At 38.2% G+C, this 24,078-nt stretch overlaps 1 protein-coding gene across 1 annotated transcript in view; it reads right to left on the bottom strand.

Moving 5' to 3' along the window:
• Positions 1 to 24,078, bottom strand: part of TMEM132E (transmembrane protein 132E) — a 221,485-nt gene that overhangs the window by 189,211 nt on the left and 8,196 nt on the right. The window contains exon 2 of the mRNA XM_053705417.1: positions 23,207 to 24,078. This exon is cut by the window's right edge and continues 26 nt beyond it. Within this exon, the coding sequence (XP_053561392.1) occupies positions 23,207 to 24,078 (872 nt within the window). The remainder of the gene's footprint in view (positions 1 to 23,206) is intronic.

The following is a 24,078-nucleotide window of genomic DNA, read 5'->3' as shown; positions in this document are numbered from 1 at the left end:
AAACCTATGCATACACTGAGTCTTCCACATCTCACTACTCAAACCTTACATCAAGAATAGATATACCTGGCTCCAAGTTCTTCCTCGCAGATCATTCCTGGGTTCCTGCCCATGATGTGCATGCTCCATCTCTGGTCTCCAGATTCCATGCTGCTCATCCTTTGAGGCCGACTTTGGTTCCCATAGGGAACCCTTGAGAAGGGAGCTATGTCATGCCGCACCGCTCTACCCATTGCTAGAGGTGCGAAGTCTCCTTCCCTGCTTGTTGCCAGGGGTTGTGTCGGGTCTGGATGCGTGCAGCATTGACCTCATTGCCGCATGCTCCTGATGCCAGTCGGACATCTGTGGCGCGAATCCTGCGCCTATGTAAGTTTTACTACAATGATCTGTCACTGCCCAAGTATAGGTGTTACTCTGTGTGCTCCTGGGTGTGACAGATCATTGTATTTATTTGCCTATTTTGTGTATGATCCCTGCCTGTCTGACTACTCTGTCTGCTATACCCCTTAACTACTGGATTGATATACTGCTGCTGAACCTTGCCTGTCTGACTACTCTGCCTGCTATACCCCTTAACTACTGGATTGATATACTGTTGCTGAACCCTGCCTGTCTGACTACTCTGTTTATTAACCCCTGTTGTTCTGGATTGCCACTTAGTTGGCGAACCCTGCCTGCCTGACCATTCTAGTGGTGTTCCCTTGGACTGCTTTACTGTTGCAAAATCATGCCTGCATGACCATTCTAGTGGTGTGCCATTGGACTGTTTTGCTGTTTCCAAACCCTGCCTGCCTGACCATTCTAGTGGTTTGTCCTTGGACTGCTCTGTCATTACCGCTGGGGACTGTTCTGCCTGTGGTGAGTGCCACTTTCCTCATCTTACTAACTTTCTCTGCTCTGGGATATTCCCTTTCATTCTGGCTCGATGCCGGGATAACAAGAATACTGGCCAAGTTCGATCGGATAGAGGAGTATCCCACGAGCATTACAATGGGTGCGAGATGTCAGCATTAAAGCAGGTAAAAACAAAAACAAAGAATAATAAGTAATATAAACTACAGATAATATTAGCACATATATTGTATGCTATAAACATACACTTATTTTTGCAGTAAAGTACAGCTCAAGAGTTTCAGAGACTGAAAAAATATAAATTCACAATAGAGATTGTTTGTCTGATTTGATTGGCATAACCTTAATGATCTCTCAGGAATTCTGGACACTGTGGTTCCTTTGGTTGGATTTGATTGGTAACCAAATAAAATAATTTTCTTACATACAATGCAATTCATGGACATGTATCTGTAGCTTGGCACAACATTACACCAATCAGATTACAGTTACAGATTCTTCCCTTAGGCAAACCAGACTTTGTGAATTCTTTTTTCTGAAGCAGCTGATACATCTAGCAGTGTTATTTGGCCATTTTAAGTACTGAGAACAGAAGGAATTCTTTTATGTTCCCTGGTTACTGAAAAACTGAATTTAGAGGTCTAGGCTTGAAAGCAATGAATAATATTTTTTTAAATAAATGCTTTTGCAGTAACATAGCTTGACAGGTTGGTCATAAATAAAGAGATGACTTGCAACTTGGCTGCTACATTTGTCTTAAATAATTTTGAAACAATTAAACCTGGTGAATAGGATAGTTGTTAACAGTTCTCAAACTAAAAATAAGATGTTTTATATGCAGATTTTAATATGTTTAAATAGTGTTCTTTGATATACATGATATACATTTTTAAGGTTTTCTGCCCCTTTATAGTAGGATAGAATTGGGCACATTTCAATTTGATTGTGTTAATAAGTATCACAGTCTACAGAGGTAAAATAATGTGTAATATTTTGTACATTGGAAGATTATTTCTTAGATGCAGAGAATCTATTTGATCTCTGTGTATCTGCATTCCTTGCTTTCTAATTAATTGTGTAGTATGCACAAAAAATATGACTAAAACTGATCATGAGCATGCTTCATCCCTACTATACAAATAATGAATGTATTTAACCTGCCAACTACTTAGGATTAAAAAATGTGCTTCATTACCCAGATCACGAGTCAGCTTTTTGTGGGCCCATCTCACAGCTACTAGTCTGTATTCTGTGCAGTACCAGTTATGTGCACATGCATTTGACATTTCATACAATCACATTCCAATTAAAAGGACATACAAACCCAAAATATTTATTTCATGATTCTGATAGCACTTAAATTTTAAACAACTTTACAATTGACTTCTAATATCAAATGTGCTTCTTACTCTTGGCATCTTTAGGGCCTCAGCGAGCCTGAAATGCTAGTTAAGTTATTGCAGTCTTAAAAACACTGCTATTTAATCTCTCCACCACCTAAAGTGTGGCAGAGTTAAATCATCCTAAACAGATATGATCTGGATGATTGACAGCCGCCGAGTGTGTGATGTAGACGGCATTGCACAAGCAGCGGCTTATGCAGTGTTAAATGCAGGCAGCATATGCTGTCAGCTTGAGGCAAAGGCCTCTACTTATGAAGCTCTGTACGTACCTGCCTTCGCCGGCCCCAATACGCTCGCCTAAGCTCGCCTCACATCGCCGCCGCGGACCTGAATACATTCGCAAAAGTTATCAAAAAAGCTGTCAAAAAGCCGCGCACCAAGTACGGGGCGATGAGCAGCGCACTGTGATAGTTATCACTCATCCGATCTCGCTGCTCTTCGGCTTTTCTACAGCTTTATTGATACCCCAGTTACTAAGCACTCACACTATACTATACTGTTCTACCCCCTAAACAGCCACCCCCGGAGCCCCCCACAACTAAATAAAGTTATTAACCCCTAAACCGCCGCTCCTAGACCCTGCCGCAACTGTAATAAATGTATTAACCCCTAAACCGCTGCTCCCGGACCCCGCCACAACTATAATAAATGTATTAACCCCTAAACCGCCGCTCCCGGACCCCTCCACCACCTACATAATACCTATTAACCCCTATCCTGCCCCCCTATGCTGCTGCCACCTATAATAAATGTATTAACCCCTATCCTGCTGATCCCGTACCCCGCTGCAACTAAATAAATTGTTTAACCCCTAAACCGCTGCTCCCGGACCCCGCCTCCACCTATATTAAACTTATTAAACCCTAATCTCCCCCCCTACACTGTCTCCACCTATAAAAAATGTATTAACCCCTATCCTGCCCCCCCCATAGCGCCGCCATCTATATTAAACTAATTAACCCCTAAACCTAAGTCTAACACTAACCCTAACACCCCCCTAAGTTAAATATTATTTTAATAAATCTAAATAAAAATTACTCTTATTAACTAAATTAATCCTATTTAAAACTAAATACTTACCTATAAAATAAACCCTAATATAGCTACAATATAACTAATAATTATATTGTAGCTATTTTAGGATTTATTTTTATTTTACAGGCAAATTTAAATTTATTTTAACTAGGTACAATAGCTATTAAATAGTTATTAACTATTTAAAAGCTACCTAGATAAAATAAAGACAAATTTGCCTGTAAAATAAAAACTAACCTAAGTTACAATTCAACCTAACACTACACTATCATTAAATAAATTGTTCCTATTTAAAACTAAATACTTACCTGTAAAATAAACCCTAAGATAGCTACAATGTAATTAATAATTACATTGTAGCTATTTTAGGATTTATATTTATTTTACAGGTAACTTTGTATTTATTTTAACTAGGTACAATAGTTTTTAAATAGTTATTAACTATTTAATAACTACCTAGCTAAAATAAATACAAAATTACCTGTAAAATAAATCCTAACCTAAGTTAAAATTAAACCTAACACTACACTATCATTAAATTATTTAAATAAATTAGCTAACAATACCTACAATTAAATACAATTAAATAAACTAAACTAAAATACAAAAAAACAAACACTAAATTACAGAAAATAAAAAAATATTACAAGAATTTTAAACTAATTACATCTAATCTAAGCCCCCTAATAAAATAAATGAAAAAAAAATAAAAATAAAAGTCCATACCCTATTCTACATTAAAAAGTAATCAGCTCTTTTACCAGCCCTTTTACCTTAAAAGGGCTTTTTGCAGGGCATGCCCCAAAGTAATCGGCTCTTATGCCTGTAAAAAAAAATACAACCCCCCCAACATTAAAACCCACCACCCACATACCCCTACTCTAACTCACCGAAACCCCCCTTAAATAAACCTAACACTAACCCCCTGAAGATCTCCCTACCTTGAGTCGTCTTCACCCAGCCGGGCCAAAGTCTTCATCCGATGGGGCAGAAGAGGACATCCAGACTGGTAGAAGTCTTCATCCTATCCGGGCAGAAGAGGACATCCGGACCGGCAGACATCTTCATACAAGCGGCATCTTCTATCTTCATCCATCCGACGAGGAGCGGCTCCATCTTCAAGACCTCCAGCGCGGAACATCCTTCTTCACTGACGAATACCCGACGAATGAAGGTTCCTTTAAGTGATATCATCCAAGATGGCGTCCCTCGAATTACGATTGGCTGATAGGATTCTATCAGCCAATCGGAATTAAGGTAGGAAAAATCTGATTGGCTGATGCTATCAGTCAATCAGATTCAAGTTCAATCCAATTGGCTGATAGCATCAGCCAATCAGATTTTTCCTACCTTAATTCCGATTGGCTGATAGAATCCTATCAGCCAATCGGAATTTAAGGGACGCCATCTTGGATGACATCACTTAAAGGAACCTTCATTCGTCGGGTAGTCGTCGGTGAAGAAGGAAGTTCCGTGCCGGAGGTCTTGAAGATGGAGCCGCTCCCCGTCGGATGGATGAAGATAGAAGATGCCGCTTGGATGAAGATGTCTGCCGGTCCGGATGTCCTCTTCTGCCCGGATAGGATGAAGACTTCTGCCGGTCTGGATGTCCTCTTCTGCCCCATCGGATGAAGACTTCAGCCCGGCTGGGTGAAGATGACTCAAGGTAGGGAGATCTTCAGGGGGTTAGTGTTAGGTTTATTTAAGGGGGGTTTGGGTGGGTTAGTGTAGGGGTATGTGGGTGGTGGATTCTAATGTTGGGGGTTTTTTTTTTTTTTTTACAGGCAAAAGAGCTGATTACTTTGGGGCATGCACAGCAAAAAGACCTTTTAAGGGCTGGTAAAAGAGCTGATTACTTTTTAATGTAGAATAGGGTAAGGGTTTTTATTATTTTTTTTCATTATTATTTTATTAGGGGCCTTAGATTAGGTGTAATTAGTTTAAAATTCTTGTAATATTTTTTTATTTTCTGTAATTTAGTGTTTGTTTGTTTTGTAATTTAGTTTAGTTTATTTAATTGTATTTAATTGTAGGAATTGTTAGCTAATTAATTTAATTAATTTAATGATAGTGTACTGTTATGTTTAATTGTAACTTAGGTTAGGATTTATTTTACAGGTAATTTTTTATTTATTTTAGCTAGGTAGTAATTAAATAGTTAATAACTATTTAATAACTATTGTACCTAGTTAAAATAAATAAAAAGTTTCCTGTAAAATAAATATAAATCCTAAAATAGCTACAATATAATTATTAGTTATATTGTAGCTATATTAGGGTTTATTTTATAGGTAAGTATTTAGTTTTAAATAGGATTAATTTAGTTAATAAGAGTAATATTATTTAGATTTATTTAATTAATATTTAAGTTAGGGGGTGTTAGGGTTAGTGTTAGACTTAGGTTTAGGGGTTAATAATTTTATTATAGTGGCGGCGGTGTAGGGGGGCAGGATAGGGGTTAATAAATTTATTATAGGTGGCGGCGGTATAGGGGGGGCAGGATAGGAGTTAATAGGTATTATGTAAGTGGCGGCGGGGTCTGGGAGCGGCGGTTTAGGGGTTAACATATTTATTATAGTTGCGGTTGGGTCCGGGAGTGGCGGTTTATGGGTTAACATATTTATTATAGTTGCGGCAGGGTCCGGGAGCGGCGGTTTAGGGGTTAACATATTTATTATAGTTGCGGTGGGCTCCAGAAGCGGCGGTTTAGGGGGTAATAAATTTATTTAGTTGCGGCGGTGTAGGGGGGGCAGATTAGGGGTGTTTATACTCGGGGTACATGTTAGGGTGTTAGGTGCAGACATCTCCCATAGAAATAAATGGGATATCGGGCAGCAGCGAACATGAGCTTTCATATGGTCAGACTCCCATTGATTCCTATGGGATCCGCCGCCTCCAGGGCGGCGGATTGAAATCCAGGTACGCTGGCCCGGAATAACTACCAAAAGTAGGTAGTTTTATGAGTACGGCACCCAGCCGAAACGCGTAAAACCTGATACTCTTATTGTGTGTAGCATGTTAATTTTAAAATGAAGAAATAAAGGCTGTTTTTATTTTATACGGATACTGGGATCGCTTGCTCTCCTTTTTTGATAACTACCAAAAGTAGTCAGATTGTTTCGAACTTGCGTTCAGAACATCTGGAGTGACGTAAGCATCGATCTGTGTCGGACTGAGTCCGGCGGATCGAAGCTTACGTCACTATATTCTACTTTTGCCAGGCAGTAGGGGTTGATAACTAAGGCGAATCAGCCGTATTCCAGCGTATTTGTGGTTGACGGCTTGATAACTAGAGGCCAATGCCAGGTTGATAGGTTCCAGCTCGTGAACCATGTCTGCCCGGCGTTTAAAAAATGGAGCCCATTTTGAGAACCAATGAGAAGAGACATATATGTGTAGCTGACAATCACAGTGCTCACAGTGATGCATTGCGTCTCCTAAGCCTACCTAGGTATGTTTTTCAACAAAGGTTACTGAGCAAATTTGATAACAGAAATGTAAATAGGAAAGTTGTTTAAAATTGCATGCACTATCTGAATAATGGAAGTTGTTTTTTTTTATTTTAATCAGAATGCCTAAACAGAATATATTATGACAGTTCAAAGTATTTTTTAATTTATATTCCAATCCTTTAAAAGTTATTTCTTTAATTTAAACTGGAATTTTGAGATGGTTTGTGAATAAATGATAACAGTAGTAGTAGTAATAATAATAATCTAAATCTTTTAAACTAGTGACTGATACATTTGAAAATCCTAGTTAAACACATAAAAGTTGTAAGAGGTGGATTTGATGGATTTTCCATAGGTGTATTGACATATTTTTAAAGATGATTTTCTTTTTTTAATCAATAATATTTTTATTAATGACTTGGAGCAAGGATTAATTAGCAACATCTCTATTTTTGCAAATTATACAAAGTTGTGCAAGGTCATTAGGTCAGAGTAGGATGGACTTGCTTTACAAGGGGATCTACAAAAATTAGAAGAATGGGCAGGTAAATGGAAATTGAGATTAAATATTGGAAAATGCAAGTTTCTACATTTTGGAAGTAAAAATAAGATGGCAACCTATTATTTAAATAGGACTAGACTTAGCCAAACAGATGAGGAAAGGGATTTGGGAGTTGTAATAGATAACAGGCTAAAGATGGGTGCACAATGCAGGGCAGCAGCTTCTAATGCTAATATGATACTAGCATTTATTAAAAGAGGCATTGATGCAAGAGAGGAAAGCATAATAATGTCACTATATGTCACATATAATCTCTAACCACCTATTCATCTTTCCATTCTATACCTTTAAGGGGAGGTTACATCATCTACTCCACCTGTATATAACCTCTACCACGCTCTACTCAATGCTTGGTAATTTTGTACCAATCTCTCCTACCCTTAGAGATCATATTACTAGCCTCTCCGAAGTATATGTTACAGCACACTTTGGAGTATTCCTGTTTCCTAGCTAATTGTACCTACCAACTCTTGTGTGCTCGGAGTGACTTTTCAGGTTTACTGGACCTACGTATCATTTCATGGTGACGTCACATGCCGAAGACCTCCTGCTTGCTGACCTGCTTCCAGCCGAGCGCAGCTAAGACTCTTCATCTTCCGGAGGGTATCCATTCCTTCACAAGGCAATCAGCCCATTCCCAACTTGGTCACAGTAAGATATGTTATTGTTTAAATCTTATCGGTCCGATGCTAACACTTTCCTCTGACTTGTTACATTGTAACACAGTGATCAGTTTGTCTCCTCTGCCACCCATGTTGCCACCTTGTGGCCATAGATGTAATATTAAACTGAACCACCAATATCAAGTGAAGGGATTGAGCTTCTAAAAAGATATGATCTCCATCTGTTATTATTTTGTACCTTGATTCCCTTCCAAAGCACAATCTCTACTACATCCTATCCATGCTATATAAAGGTTATTTGTTGAAATGAACTTGTGATAACAATCAAATTCACAGTTGGGTCCTATATCTAAAATCAGTAATCTCCCTCTTTCCTAGGGATTGACTAAAGTTATTACGGACTGTTACACTATATAAATCCATGGGAAGACCTCACCTTGAGTATGGAGTGCAATTCTGGGGACTGATTCAAGAAAACACTTTGCAGTTTAGAGAAGGGCCACAAAGCTTATAAGAGGAATGGAGAATTTAAACTATGAGGAGAGGTTAGCCAAACTGGTTCTGTTTTTTCTAGAATAATGGCGCTTGAGAGGTGACATGATCACTTTATATAAATATATTCAAGGCCTACATACAAAGATGGCAGAAGCTCTCTTTATTCCAAGAAAATTGTTTGTGACAAGAGGTCACAATTTAAGGCTGGAGGAACGGAGATTTATCTCCTGCAATGTAATTGTTTTTTCACTGTAATAGCAATCACATTGTGGAACTCATTATCTGAGGAGGTAGTAAATGCCAATACCTTAGATACATTTAAAAATGGGATTCATTTAAGCTTATCTGGAGCTTTTTTGCAAGTATATTAAGGTTTGTATAGGTTGAACTCAATGGATTTCTGTCTTTTTTTTAAACCTCATGTACTATTATCAAATGAAGGAATTCATTAGCAATTTCATATAATTATCTAACATTAACTAATCAATATGATTACCGCTGTTGAATTGTCCACATGCAAGGTATAGAGGATGTTAAAATGCATTTTTAAAACTCTGTGATAAAATAATCGCTAGGTTTTCTATTGGATTTGAATGGCTCCAGATTTGAGAACCTTGTAAAAAAGCTATGCAAGGCACTTCACATGGGAATTTTGATTGCTTAAAAACATGTCCTGATTAAAAACTAAGCAGAATGTAATATTTTTAGACGCAAGATTAACAAAATAAAAATTTGTAAAATAGTAAGTCACATGAGACTTGAATGGGATCTAGCCTCAGTTATGTTATTCAATTTTGGTTAGAACTGCTCCTATTTTATGAAATTCTCTGCCTCACTCCACAAGATTTACCCAAGTCCAGAGTTTAGAGCATACCGTAAAAACACTACTATTAATGATTGCTTACAACCTATATTAACCTATCTCTCTGTTCCCTTACTGCAAAACTCTCTTATTTCTCATCAGATCCCCTTGTTTTAGTAAGTAAGCTTACAAGTCCACGTTATGTATATCACCTGTTTTACAAGGTGATTTACATCAGATGGAAGCTCACAAGTATAGACCTCTACTCCTCATCATTTTTATAGTTTTTTTGTAAATTTTATCATGTCATAATGAACCTTTTTCACAGCATTGCAGAATATTTTGGTGCTCTACAAAATACTTGTGTTTTTGTTCTTCAGAATATGTTTGCACTGTAAAAATATATGATAATGATAATCATAACTGAAATGTCAATTTAGAATTAGATTTATTGTCTTTGTGCAAGATTTGTATATGTAAAAGGAATGGGGGAAACCTTCATGGTTTGGTAATGGTTGGTCAGCCAATGGAGATCAAAAGTTTGTTGCAGTAGCTCGCTGAAAGACTTTGTAATCATTCTTAAAAAGGTGGTTGATCCACTGAAATTGGTAGAGTGTTTTTTATCTATATTGAGCTTTTTATTTGTTATTAAACTGCAGATCTTTAGATGTAAAAATGATTCTAGCAGTTTTTTTAATAATAGCGCAACTTTCACACACCTGCTTGTGAGTATATTCGGTTTAGTGCAATTTTATCTTCAGCTGTATTGCACTATGCTGGTTGTTTCTTCATTGAGGTTCTACTGATTGGAGAACTGTATTGAAAAAAATGTGCAAAGGTGAAGAAAGCCTGAAAGTCTGGAGAAATACTGTGCCGCCATTCTTAAAAAATTATAACTACACACGGCATCAGAGACACCGGGGCAGGCCGTGTTTATCTGGACATACCAGAAAGGAAGTTTCCCATTTCATTTTTAATTTTCATATTGTATACATTGTTTCTGTGTCACATTGTTTGGTATAAATCACAAATTGGTTCCACTAGTAGATTTATTTTAATTATTTTTTGGAGCAGTGCACCAGATAATGTTCTTGCAAGTATTAAGGTGAAAGGAGCAAAAGCCTTTACGGTAAAAAATAAAAAAGCACAACACAAAAATTAAAAAAATAAACGAATGCAGACCAATTCACATCAAACAGAGTGGGTTAACTAGATATAAAGTTTTAGCAAAAGACTGGGAAAAGGACACTAAATCATCAAAATCATTAAAATACTAAAATGTATTATGAAATAAAAGTAAGAGTTTAAAATAAGCATACAATAATAGAATATTCTGTAATATAACCATATAAAAAAAATCTAACCAAAGCAAATTGGTTCATAAAAGTATCCAGTTGCATATGCATAACCAGCTGGCATCATAACAAGAAGTAATATTAAAGCCAAACAAATACATTGCCGGTGATACAATATAATATATATATATATATATATATATATATATATATATATATATAAATTATGATGCTCATAATAACCTGTCATCAATTAATTAATGACCTTACTTAGGATCATGGTCATATAATAACCAAATAGCAGATTTATTTTACTACAAGTGTAGCCTTTTAAAATCACTAGACACAAGCCTAGTGCACTTTTTATAGGCCAGCTTACTTATATAAAAGTTTACAGTGCAGTCTGTGAAATATGTGTCATAATATTAGTATGAAACGTTGCTGTGTATAATATTTGTACCCACATTTTTGTGCACGTGATTCCCTATTTTTTGGTTTCCCTTACAAATAAAAAAAATGATGGTAACCTGTTATTTCATTATTTGTCTTTTTCTTGATCTGTGCAGTATGTCAATCTATTGTCAATCATATGATACTGGTGATTGACAGAGATAGTTTAGTTAAATTATTGTTATGCTTCAAGTCAATCCATTGTGAAAGTTTAATAATAAAGTTGCCCCACTTGAGAAACTTGTTTGTAAATTTTTAAGCCACAAACCCCTTACTTCATAAATACAAAGGGAAAGATTAACACATTAGACTTAGTTCTTCCTGTGCTTTTACAAATAAAAAAATGTTTTTTTTTTAAACTGACATAAACCTGGAATAAGGCTTTAACACAATCAATAATAACCACAGATTCTGATAATAACCACAGATTCTGAGGCCGAATTATCAAATGGCGGGCAGACATGATCCGCTGTACGAATCATGTCCGCCCGACATAGCTTAATGCGACAGCATATGCTATCGGCATTTAACATTGCACAAACAGGTCTGGTGAACTGCTTGCGCATTGCCGCACCCTGCAGATTTGCGGCCAATCAGCCGCTTGCAAGGGGTGTCAATCAACCCGATCGGATCCAATCGGGTTGATTGCTGTCCGCAGCCTCAGAGGCGGCGGATAAGTTAATGAGCTTAACTGCTGTGTTCGGCGACCACTACTTCTTAACTGCTGTGTTCGGCGTGCCTGAAGGCTTGCGCAGAAACAGGACGATAAAGGGCCATTCGGCCCTTGATAAATCGGCCCCTCAGTGTTTAGCAAAAAAATAAAAAATAAAAATAAAATAATAACAAAAGCTATTACTGTTTTGACTGTCACTACTTTTTCAGTTCCATAGCTTGACTTCTCACATAGTAAAAAATGTTCTTTGTGCTGTAGAATAAATCTCTTTTCCCAAAGCATTAAAGTGTTACCTCTTGTCGTAACCTATGATTAAAATGTTGCTCCTGTCGAAAAAAAATTTAAATGTAACTTTTATTTAATATTTTATATTAAAAAATGTAATGCATGTACAAAATTATATTTAATGAGCTACAGTATTTTGCTTAGGGCATATAGAGCAAGTGTTCTATAAATCCTCAGATGAGGTTCTAATAAGCCCCACAAAAGTAATTGTCAGGTTAGGTAATATCCAGAAGACCCAAATGCTAGGGCAAACTAAAATAACACCCTAGTACTCTGAGTTTAATCCAGGACGTGACCCCACGACAACTTCTATAAAACTAGCTACTCACGATATGGAGCAGTGTTGATCTGAGTCCTCTGGATAGAATAATGGAAAACTTGATAGCAGAAGAATAAACCTCAGACTTGGAAATTATAATCAAGCAGTTCAGGAATAGACCACAACAGAACCCAAGGTGATGAATAAGGCAACTTGAAATCAGGCAGATTGTGGGTTAAACAATAATACAGTCAATAATGCAGAGTTTGGCAACTTGTAATCAGGTAGTTTGAGGGTTAAGCACAGCGTGGTCAGTAATGCAGAGTTTGGCAACTTGTAATCAGGCAGTTTGAGGGTTAAGCACAGCGTGGTCAGTAATGCAGAGTTTGGCAACTTGTAATCAGGCAGTTTGAGGGTTAAGCACAGCGTGGTCAGTAATGTAGAGTTTGGCAACTTGTAATCAGGCAGTTTGAGGGTTAAACAACAGCGTGGTCAGTAATGCAGAGTTTGGCAACTTGTAATCAGGCAGTTTGAGGGTTAAGCACAGCGTGGTCAGTAATGTAGAGTTTGGCAACTTGTAATCAGGCAGTTTGAGGGTTAAACAACAGCGTGGTCAGTAATGCAGAGTTTGGCAACTTGTAATCAGGCAGTTTGAGGGTTAAGCACAGCGTGGTCAGTAATGCAGAGTTTGGCAACTTGTAATCAGGCAGTTTGATGGTTAAACAACAGCGTGGTCAGTAAGGCAGAGTTTTGGCAACTTGCGGTCAGGCAGTTTGAGGGTTAAACAACAGCGTGGTCAGACAGGCAAAAGTTCAAAACAAATTATCAAGCAGGATTGGAGAAGGCAAACAACGAGGTCGATAAGGCAGAGGTCCGGTAACAGAAGTCAAATAGCAAACAGTTCAAAGTACTCACGAAAAGCCACAGAAGTTTAAACACACAAACGGGCACCAGAGGATTATGAACCCAGCCTGACGTCAGCAGCGTGGGACGGCTCAGAATGTGCGAGACTTTGCTAGGCAACTGAGCACAAAGACAGAGCAGCCGGAAGGTGAAAGCGGAGCGTGACAGTAATTTTACAATAATATATCCCTACACTCAGCGGAACCACACAAAGTGTCAGGAAGCAATAGCATTAGGACTAGGGTTGCCACCTCAGCCATGTTTTTCTGGACAATTATGAGCTATACATGCTGCAGGGTGTGCAGGGAGGGACATGGATACTGCTGTCCAGAGTCACTATTAGTGTTCTATCCCGGTGTGCAATGCATGTTCCCCTCAGCACACCCTGCAGCATGTGTAACTCATAAGTGTCGAGGAAAACATGGCCAAATTGGAAACCCTAATTGGGATTGGGAACCTCATCTAAGCAGCAGCAAATACCCCCCCCAAAAAAAAATAAACAAAGAATAGAAATACAAGCTATGGCCTAGATTTGGAGTTTGGCGTTAGCCGTGAAAACCAGCATTAGAGGCTCCTAACGCTGGTTTTAGGCTACCTCCGGTATTTGGAGTCACTCAAAATAGGGTCTAACGCTCACTTTTCAGCCGCGACTTTTCCATACCGCAGATCCCCTTACGTAAATTGCGTATCCTATCTTTTCAATGGGATTTTTCTAACTCCGGTATTTAGAGTCGTGTCTGAAGTGAGCGTTAGATATCTAACGACAAAACTCCAGTCGCAGGAAAAAAGTCAGTAGTTAAGAGCTTTCTGGGCTAACGCCGGTTCATAAAGCTCTTAACTACTGTGCTCTAAAGTACACTAACACCCATAAACTACCTATGTACCCCTAAACCGAGGTCCCCCCACATCGCCGCCACTCGATTAAATTTTTTTAACCCCTAATCTGCCGAACGCCACCTACGTTATACTTATGTACCCCTAATCTGCTGCCCCTAACACCGCCGACCCCTATATTATATTTATTAACCCCTAACCTGCCCCCCACAAAGTCGCTGCCAGCTACCTACAATAATTAACCCCTAATCTGCCGACCGCAAAGCGCCGCCACCTACATTATATTTATGTACCCCTAATCTGCTGCCCCTAACACCGCCGACCCCTATATTATATTTATTAACCCCTAATCTGCCCCCCTCAACGTCGCCTCCACCTGCCTACACTTATTAACCCCTAATCTGCCGAGCGGACCGCACCGCTATTATTATAAAGTTATTAACCCCTAATCCGCCTCACTAACCCTATAATAAATAGTATTAACCCCTAATCTGCCCTCCCTAACATCGCCGACACCTAACTTCAAACATTAACCCCTAATCTGCCGACTGGAGCTCACTGCTATTCTAATAAATGTATTAACCCCTAAAGTTAAGTCTAACCCTAACACTAACACCCCCCTAAATTAAATATAATTTTAATCTAACAAAATTAATTAACTCTTATTAAATAAATTATTCCTATTTAAAGCTAAATACTTACCTGTAAAATAAATCCTAATATAGCTACAATATAAATTATAATGATATTATAGCTATTTTAGGATTAATATTGATTTTACAGGTAACTTTGTATTTATTTTAACCAGGTACAATAGCTATTAAATAGTTAAGAACTATTTAATAGCTAAAATAGTTAAAATAATTACAAAATTACCTGTAAAATAAATCCTAACCTAAGTTACAATTAAACCTAACACTACACTATCAATAAATTAATTAAATAAACTACCTACAATTACCTACAATTAACCTAACACTACACTATCAATAAATTAATTAAAAACAATTCCTACAAATAAATACAATTAAATAAACTAGCTAAAGTACAAAAAATAAAAAAGAACTAAGTTACAAAAAATAAATAAATATTTACAAACATAAGAAAAATATTACAACAATTTTAAACTAATTACACCTACTCTAAGCCTCCTAATAAAATAACAAAGCCCCCCAAAATAAAAAAATGCCCTACCCTATTCTAAATTACTAAAGTTCAAAGCTCTTTTACCTTACCAGCCCTGAACAGGGCCCTTTGCGGGGCATGCCCCAAGAAGTTCAGCTCTTTTGTCTGTAAAAAAAAACATACAATACCCAAGCCCCCCAACATTACAACCCACCACCCACATACCCCTAATCTAATCCAAACCCCCCTTAAATAAACCTAACAGTAAGCCCCTGAAGATCATCCTACCTTGTCTTCACCTCACCGGGTATCACACCGATCTGTCCAGAAGAGCTCCTCCGATGTCCTGATCCAAGCCCAAGCGGGGGGCTGAAGAGGTCCATGATCCGGATGAAGTCTTCATCCAAGCGGGAGCTGAAGAGGTCCATGATCCAGATGAAGTCTTCTATCAACGGCATCTTCAATCTTCTTTCTCCCGGATCCATCTTGCAGACCTCCGACGCGGAACATCCTCTTCTCCCGATGCCTACTAGCCGAATGACGGTTCCTTTAAGGGACGTCATCCAAGATGGCGTCCCTCAAATTCCGATTGGCTGATAGGATTCTATCAGCCAATCGGAATTAAGGTAGGAATATTCTGATTGGCTGATGGAATCAGCCAATCAGAATCAAGTTCAATCCAATTGGCTGATCCAATCAGCCAATCAGATTGAGCTCGCATTCTATTAGCTGTTACGATCAGCCAATAGAATGCGAGCTCAATCTGATTGGCTGATTGGATCAGCCAATCGGATTGAACTTGATTCTGATTGGCTGATTCCATCAGCCAATCAGAATATTCCTACCTTAATTCCGATTGCCTGATAGAATCCTATCAGCCAATTGGAATTCGAGGGACGCCATCTTGGATGACGTCCCTTAAAGGAACCGTCATTCGGCTAGTAGGCGTCGGGAGAAGAGGATGTTCCGTGTCGGAGGTCTGCAAGATGGATCCGGAAGAATGAAGATTGAAGATGCCGTTCATAGAAGACTTCATCCGGATCATGGACCTCTTCAGCTCCCGCTTGGATGAAGACTTCATCCGGATCATGGACCTCTTCAGCTCCCGCTTGGATGAAGACTTCAGCCGGATCATGGACCTCTTCAGCCCCCCGCTTGGGCTTAGATCAGGACATCGGAGGAGCTCTTCAGGACGGATCGGTGAACCTGGTATGGTGAAGATAAGGTAGGAAGATCTTCAGGGGCTTAGTGTTAGGTTTATTTAAGGGGGGTTTGGGTTAGATTAGGGGTATGTGGGGGGTGGGTTGTAATGTTGGGGTGGGGGGTATTTTATGTTTATTTTTTTACAGGCAAAAGAGCTGAATTCTTTGGGGCATGCCCCGCAAAGGGCCCTGTTCAGGGCTGGTAAGGTAAAAGAGCTTTGAACTGTAGTAATTTAGAATAGGGTAGGGCATTTTTTATTTTGGGGGGCTTTGTTATTTTATTAGGGGGCTTAGAGTAGGTGTAATTAGTTTAAAATTGTTGTAATATTTTTCTTATGTTTGTAAATATTTATTTATTTTTTGTAACTTAGTTCTTTTTTATTTTTTGTACTTTAGTTAGTTTATTTCATTGTAGTTATTTGTAGGAATTGTATTTAATTTATTTATTGATAGTGCAGTGTTAGGTTAATTGTAGGTAATTGTAGGTAGTTTATTTAATTAATTTATTGATAGTGTAGTGTTAGGTTTAATTGTAACTTAGGTTAGGATTTATTTTACAGGTAATTTTGTAATTATTTTAACTATTTTAGCTATTAAATAGTTCTTAACTATTTAATAGCTATTGTACCTGGTTAAAATAAATACAAAGTTACCTGTAAAATAAATATTAATCCTAAAATAGCTATAATATAATTATAATTTATATTGTAGCTATATTAGGATTTATTTTACAGGTAAGTATTTAGCTTTAAATAGGAATAATTTATTTAATAAGAGTTAATTAATTTCATTAGATTTAAATTATATTTAACTTAGGGGGGTGTTAGTGTTAGGGTTAGACTTAGCTTTAGGGGTTAATACATTTATTAGAATAGCGGTGAGCTCCAGTCGGCAGATTAGGGGTTAATGTTTGAAGTTAGGCGTCGGCGATGTTAGGGAGGGCAGATTAGGGGTTAATACTATTTATTATAGGGTTAGTGAGGCGGATTAGGGGTTAATAACTTTATTATAGTAGCGCTCAGGTCCGGTCGGCAGATTAGGGGTTAATAAGTGTAGGCAGGTGGAGGCGACGTTGAGGGGGGCAGATTAGGGGTTAATAAATATAATATAGGGGTCGGCGGTGTTAGGGGCAGCAGATTAGGGGTACATAAGGATAACGTAGGTGGCGGCGCTTTGCGGTCGGCAGATTAGGGGTTAATAAGTGTAGGTAGCTGGCGGCGACGTTGTGGGGGGCAGATTAGGGGTTAATAAATCTAATATAGGGGTCGGCGGTGTTAGGGGCAGCAGATTTGGGGTACATAAGGATAATGTAAGTAGCGGCGGTTTACGGAGCGGCAGATTGCAGGGGTCAGCGATAGCGGGGGCGGCAGATTAGGGGTTAATAAGTGTAAGGTTAGGGGTGTTTAGACTCGGGGTACATGTTAGAGTGTTAAGTGCAGACGTAGGAAGGGTTACCGCATAGCAAACAATGGGGCTGCGTTAGGAGCTGAACGCGGCTTTTTTGCAGGTGTTAGTTTTTTTTTCAGCTCAAACAGCCCCATTGTTTTCTATGGGGGAATCGTGCATGAGCACGTTTTTGAGGCTGGCCGCTTGCGTAAGCAACTCTGGTATCGAGAGTTGAAGCTGCGTTAAAAATGCTCTACGCTCCTTTTTTGGAGCCTAACGCAGCCTTTATGTGGACTCTCAATACCAGAGTTATTTTTATGGTACGGCCAGAAAAAAGCCGGCGTTAGATTTTCGGGTCGTTACCGACAAAACTCCAAATCTAGCCGTATGTGTTTTGAGTGTATATGGACCTTTTTCACCCTAAAAAATCTCATGAGCTAATATTTTTATTTAAATGACATAACTGAAATAGCTCTTTTAATGATATTTTGTACATGAATCACTTTTTAAATTAAAGGGACTTTAAACACTAAATTAATCATTGATAGAATGATGTACTCAGAACAAATATAAGCCTGATAATAACATATACATGCATTTTTTTTTCAATTAAATTACCTTTTTAAATATTGAAAAAATAAGAGTAAAATTTTAATTTCTATATAGCAGTGGATGCCGCCATATTGTAACTGAGGTTTCTTTTTCTGCTATAACAACCAATGACTGTGTGGATTTCAGCTGTGTCTGCACTTTCAATTTTAACAGGAATTTGAAAAGCCCATAATATTCAGAATTAAATTTCAGGAAAAGGGAAAAAAATAAATAATTAAAATATATTGCAAAGTTGTTTTACTTCATACAATTTTAAACATTTTATATTAATGTAAAAATATAAAAGTGTGTAATGTCCCTTTAAAGATTTAATAAAAGGTTTATTTATTTATTTGTTTATTTGTGTGCATCTCATTTTATCCAACAATCAGCAAGGACAACCCAGGTTGTTCACCAAAAATGGGCCGGCATCTAAACTTACATTCTTGCATTTCAAATAAAGATACCAAGAGAATGAAGAAAAGTTGATAATAGGAGTAAATTAGAAAGTTGCTTAAAATGTTATGCTCTATCTGAATCACGAAAGAAATAATTTGGGTTCAGTGTCCCTTTAAGGGACGAGTCTTGTGTGGGACAATAAGATCATGCACAGCACCATATGGAGGCGATTAAAAAGTGAAATTGGTGCTTGAGTGTGGAAACTGTAGATAGTTTAAACAGAACATTTTCCACTAAATGTTTATGTGGATTTCAATTTTACACTATGGCCCCTATTTATCATAGGTCTTGCGGACCTGATCCGACAGTGCAGATCAGGTCCGCGAGACCTCGCTAAATGCGGAGAGCAATACGCTCTCCTCATTTAACATTGCACCAGCAGCTCACAAGAGCTGCTGGTGCAACGCCGCCCCCTGCTGACTCGTGGCCAATCGGCCGCCAGCAGGGAGGTGTCAATCAACTCGATCGCATTTGATCGGGTTGATTTCCGGCGATTCCTGTCCGCCTGCTCAGAGCAGGTGGACAGGTTTATGGAGCAGCGGTCTTTAGCGGTCTGAAGACTCGCCAGAAACACGGGCCCACAAGCTCCCTACAAAGCTTGTTAAATGGGCCCCAGTGGCTCCTTTATTTAATTTGCTTGTTTTAAGCATTTATAAAGATTTATAATAATAGTTGAAATGACAGCATAAAAAAAACACTTCTGAAGTTAAAGAATGAAAGTGTTAAACATTCCTTGAGAGTTCACACATGGTACAATGTTTTGACTTCAGCCCAGCTAGCAAGGCTGAGATCCTCAGAGGCAGTATCTCTGCTGGTGATCTTGTTAGCTACTGTGATTCCCTTCTTCACAGTGACAAGCTGCATGACAGACAGCTTAATGGCACACACAGTCTTAGTATATTGCTTCACTGACTCCCAGAATAGAAGTGCAAACGATGGGCTTAATTGGTCATCACTTCCCCTTATGCTCCACTATAATTGTTTTGTCAGTAATGTTAAAAGGAAAAGTTAATGTAGACTTTCTCAATACTAAATTAAAAAATGTGCCCTCCGAATACCACAACTGCAAACTAGATTTGTTCAAAAAAGAAGATATATATATATATTATTTTTCATAAAAAAATGACGTCCTGCTGAACACACAATTAAATGAAGCAAAATTCACAGATAAGAGAACTAATAGTTTAAGCATTTAGATTGTTCTGTGTAGAACAATTCCTTTCATCTTTTGATGTGACAATGCCCAAGATAAATGTCATTCCCCTAATTTTAAATATTATGTTTGTCATTACAGTTTTAAAAAGAGTACTGTACAGTTCTAAAAGCAAATGTTATTAAAACAAAGTTATAGAATCCTATAAATACACACTTATTAAACAATACAGTCCATTCAATTAACAGACAAAATACAAACGGCTAGATTACGAGTTTTGCATTATGAGCTGTGCGGTGCTAACATGCAGTTTTTCTCACCGCTCACTTACCCGCAGCGCTGGTATTACGGGTTTTTACAAACCTGGCGTTAAAAGGCAAGAAGTGAGCGTAGAGCAAAATTGAGCTCCATACCGCACTCCAATACCAGAGCTGCCTAAGTCAGCGGTGAGCTGGTCGTACGTGCTCATGCACGATTTCCCCATAGACATTAATAGGGAGAGCCGGCTGAGAAAAAGTCTTACACCTGCCAAAAAGCAGCATAAATCTCAGTAACGCAGCCCCATTGATTCCTATGGGGAAACTAAAATTATGTTTACACTTAACACCCTAACATGAACCCCCGAGTCTAAACACCCCTAATCTTACACTTATTAACTACTTATCTGCTGCCCCTGACATCGCCGACACCTGCATTATACTTATTAACCCCTAATCTGCCGCTCTGGACATCGCCGCCACCTACATTATATTTAATAACCCCTAATCTGCTGCCCCCAACATCGCCGACACCAACATTATATTTATTAACCCTAATTTGCCGCCCCCAATGTCGCCGCAACCTACCTACACTTATTAATCCCTAATCTGCCGCCCCCAACCTCGCAGCCACTATTCTAAATTTATTAACCCCTAAACCTAAGTCTAGCCCTAACACCCCCTAACTTAAATATAATTTAAATAAATCTAAATAAAAATTACTATTATTACCTAAATAATTCCTATTTAAAACTAAATACTTACCTATAAAATAAAAACCTACGGTTTGTAGCTAGCTTAGGGTTTATTTTTATTTTACAGGCAAGTTTGTATTTATTTTAACTAGGTAGAATAGTTATGAAATAGTTATTAACTATTTAATAACTACCTAGCTAAAATAAATACAAATTTACCTGTAAAATAAAACCTAACCTAAATTACACTAACACTTAACACTACACTACAATTAAATAAATTACCTAAATTAAATACAATTAAATAAATTAAAATTAGCTAAATCACAAAAAAAACCCACTAAATTACAGAAAATAAAAAACAAATTTCAAGATATTTAAACTAATTACACCTAATCTAATAGCCCTCCAAAATAAAAAAAACCCTAGCCTAAACTAAACTATCAATAGCCCTTAAAAGGGCCTTTTGCGGGGCATTGTCCCAAAGAAATCAGCTCTTTTACCTGTAAAAAAAAATACAAACAATCCCCCCAACAGTAAAACCCACCACCCACACAACCAAGACCCCAAATAAAAGTCTAATTAAAAAAAACTAAGTTCCCCATTGCCCTGAGGGCATTTGGATGGGCATTGCCCTTAAAAGGGCATTTAGATCTAATGCAGGCCAAAAGCCCTAACCTAAAAAAATAAACCCACCCAATACAACCTTAAAAAAATCATAATACTAACCCCCAAAGATTCACTTACCGGAAAAAGTCTTCATCCAAGCAGCAAGATGTCCTCAATGAAGCCAGCAGAAGTGGTCCTCCAGACGGGCAGAAGTGGTCATCCAGATGGGCAGAAGTCTTCATCCAGACGGCATCATCTATCTTCATCCTTCCGGCGCGGAGCGGGTCCATCTTCAAGACATCCAACATGGAGCATCCTCTTCATCCAATGGACTAACAACGAATGAAGGTACCTTAAAATGACATCATCATTCTATCAGCCAATCGGAATTAAGGTAGAAAAAATCCTATTGGCTGATTGGATCAGTCAATAGGATTGAGCTTGCATTCCATTGGCTGATTGGAACAGCCAGTAGAATGTGAGCTCAATCCTATTGGCTGATTGCATCAGCCAATTTGATTTTTTTCTACCTTAATTCCGATTGGCTGATAGAATTCTATCAGCCAATCGGAATCTAAGGGACGCCATCTTGGATGACGTCATTTAAAGGTACCTTCATTCGTCGTTAGTCCATCGAATGAAGAGGATGCTTCGCGTCGGATGTCTTGAAGATGGACCCTCTCCGCGCCGGAAGGATGAAGATAGAAGATGCCGTCTGGATGAAGACTTCTGCCCATCTGGAGGACCACTTCTGCCCGTCGGGTGTTAGTGTACTTTTTAACACTTTAGTTATGAGTTTTATGCTACAGCGTTGTAACGTAAAACTCATAACTACTGACTTTAGAATGCGTTAGGAATCTTGGAGGTAGAAGGTAGAGGATGTACCGATCACTTTTTGGCCTCCTAGGACAAACTCGTAATACCGGTGCTATGAAGTCCCATAGAAAAAAGGGTTTACGAACTTTACGTAAGTCGGTTTTCAGTAAGGCCAAAGAAGTGTGCGGTGCCCCTAAACCTGCAAGACTCGTAATAGTAGCGGTAGTGAAAAAGCAGCGTTAGGACCTGTTAACGCTGCTTTTTCAGCTTACCACAAAACTTGTAATCTAGCCTATAGATTCTTATATTAAAGGCACATGAAACCAAAAAGAATTTCTTTTATGATTTAGGTAAAACATACAATTTTAAACAACTTTCCAGTTTACTTATATTATCAAATTTGCTTCATTTTCTTGGTATCATTTGTTGAAGGAGCAGCAATGCACTACTTGTTTCTAAATGAACACATGGGTGAGCCAATGACAATCGGTATATATATGCAGCCACCAATCAGCAGATAGAACCTAGGTTCTTTGCTGCTCCTGAGCTTTCCTAGATAAAACGTTTTAGCAAAGGATAACAAGAGAATGAAGCAAATTAAATAATAGAAGTACATTTGAAAGTTGTTTAAAATTGTATGCTCTGTCTAAATCATGAATGTCTAATTATGACTTTACTGTCCCTTTAAGTTGATTGGTAGCTGTGTAAAAACAAAACAAGAGAAAAAATACAAAATAAATGTAATTTGTGATCAATATACTTCATAATATTTCACTTTTTCAACAAAAAATACCAAATCACAAGCAGTATACAGGTACACTATGCAACAGATTTGTTCATATCCAAACTGGTCATGGGCAATTCAGTAAGACAAAAACTAAGCTGAAAAATACTATTAAAATTATTATTATTTAGTAAATCTCAAAGGCAAAATAGTCAAAGAATGGTATTGTTGTATAAGGTTGTTGTAAATTGATGGGATAAATTTACCTGAGAGTGAAGCGTTCAGCACTGGAGTTGGCTGCTAAATACAGCATGATGCTAAGGATTTCTCCTGGTCTTAATGGCCGATCTGGTAGCCTGATGAATATATTTGTATCCAGCTGCTGCTCCTGCATCTGTTCTACCTGAACAGGTTGGTATAGGCTGATAGTTCCAATAGAGAAAAGATGATGTTGGGTTGGTACTTCACCTCCTCTACGTGTGCCTTGTTCATTCTGGCATCCTCCACTAGAATCTGGGGCATGCAAAGTATAGGATAATTCCACTTGTTGGCTCTCTCCATTATATTCAGCTCCATCAGGTGTAGATTTCCTAAGTCTCAGAGGATCAGCTGTGGATCCAAACCAGTCATGAGGGAGCACAGCTTGTGCTAAACAAGTAGCTAGAGTCCCGCGCAAACGGCAGGAACTTTTGATCTCCTTCATTTTCCGAAGAATATGAAGCCGGACACAGGGAAGACGTTCTGTGACCCCAAAATCATCCCAATCCCTTCCAGCAATATAAAAGAGCACTTGTACCACTGGATGACTGGCAGGTATTCTAGTGTGAATAATGTACTTTCTTACTTTCCAGTTGACAGTAAGCTGGTCAGGAACTTCCAAGGTGCTTGATGGTTGCAGTAATTCCTTTGGTAGCACCTGCCCTGCCCCAAAAGGCCCCAAAGTGACATTCAGAATTGGTAATTCCTTTGTTTTAAAAACCACAAATGGCTCTGAGCGTTGTAGTAAGGGGGTGCTTGAATTCCATATTAATGGAGGCCCAGCCTCTTTCAAGAAAAAGGCCAAGCGGGTATTTGACAGGTGATAACTGACAGGAAGTATGGGTGCTGGAGAAGCTGGAAGTGCTGTAAGATTGGATGA

This window comes from Bombina bombina, chromosome 3 (genome assembly GCF_027579735.1).
Source record: "Bombina bombina isolate aBomBom1 chromosome 3, aBomBom1.pri, whole genome shotgun sequence".
NCBI classification, from domain to species: domain Eukaryota; kingdom Metazoa; phylum Chordata; class Amphibia; order Anura; family Bombinatoridae; genus Bombina; species Bombina bombina.
This window is presented reverse-complemented; position numbering and strand designations above follow the sequence as displayed.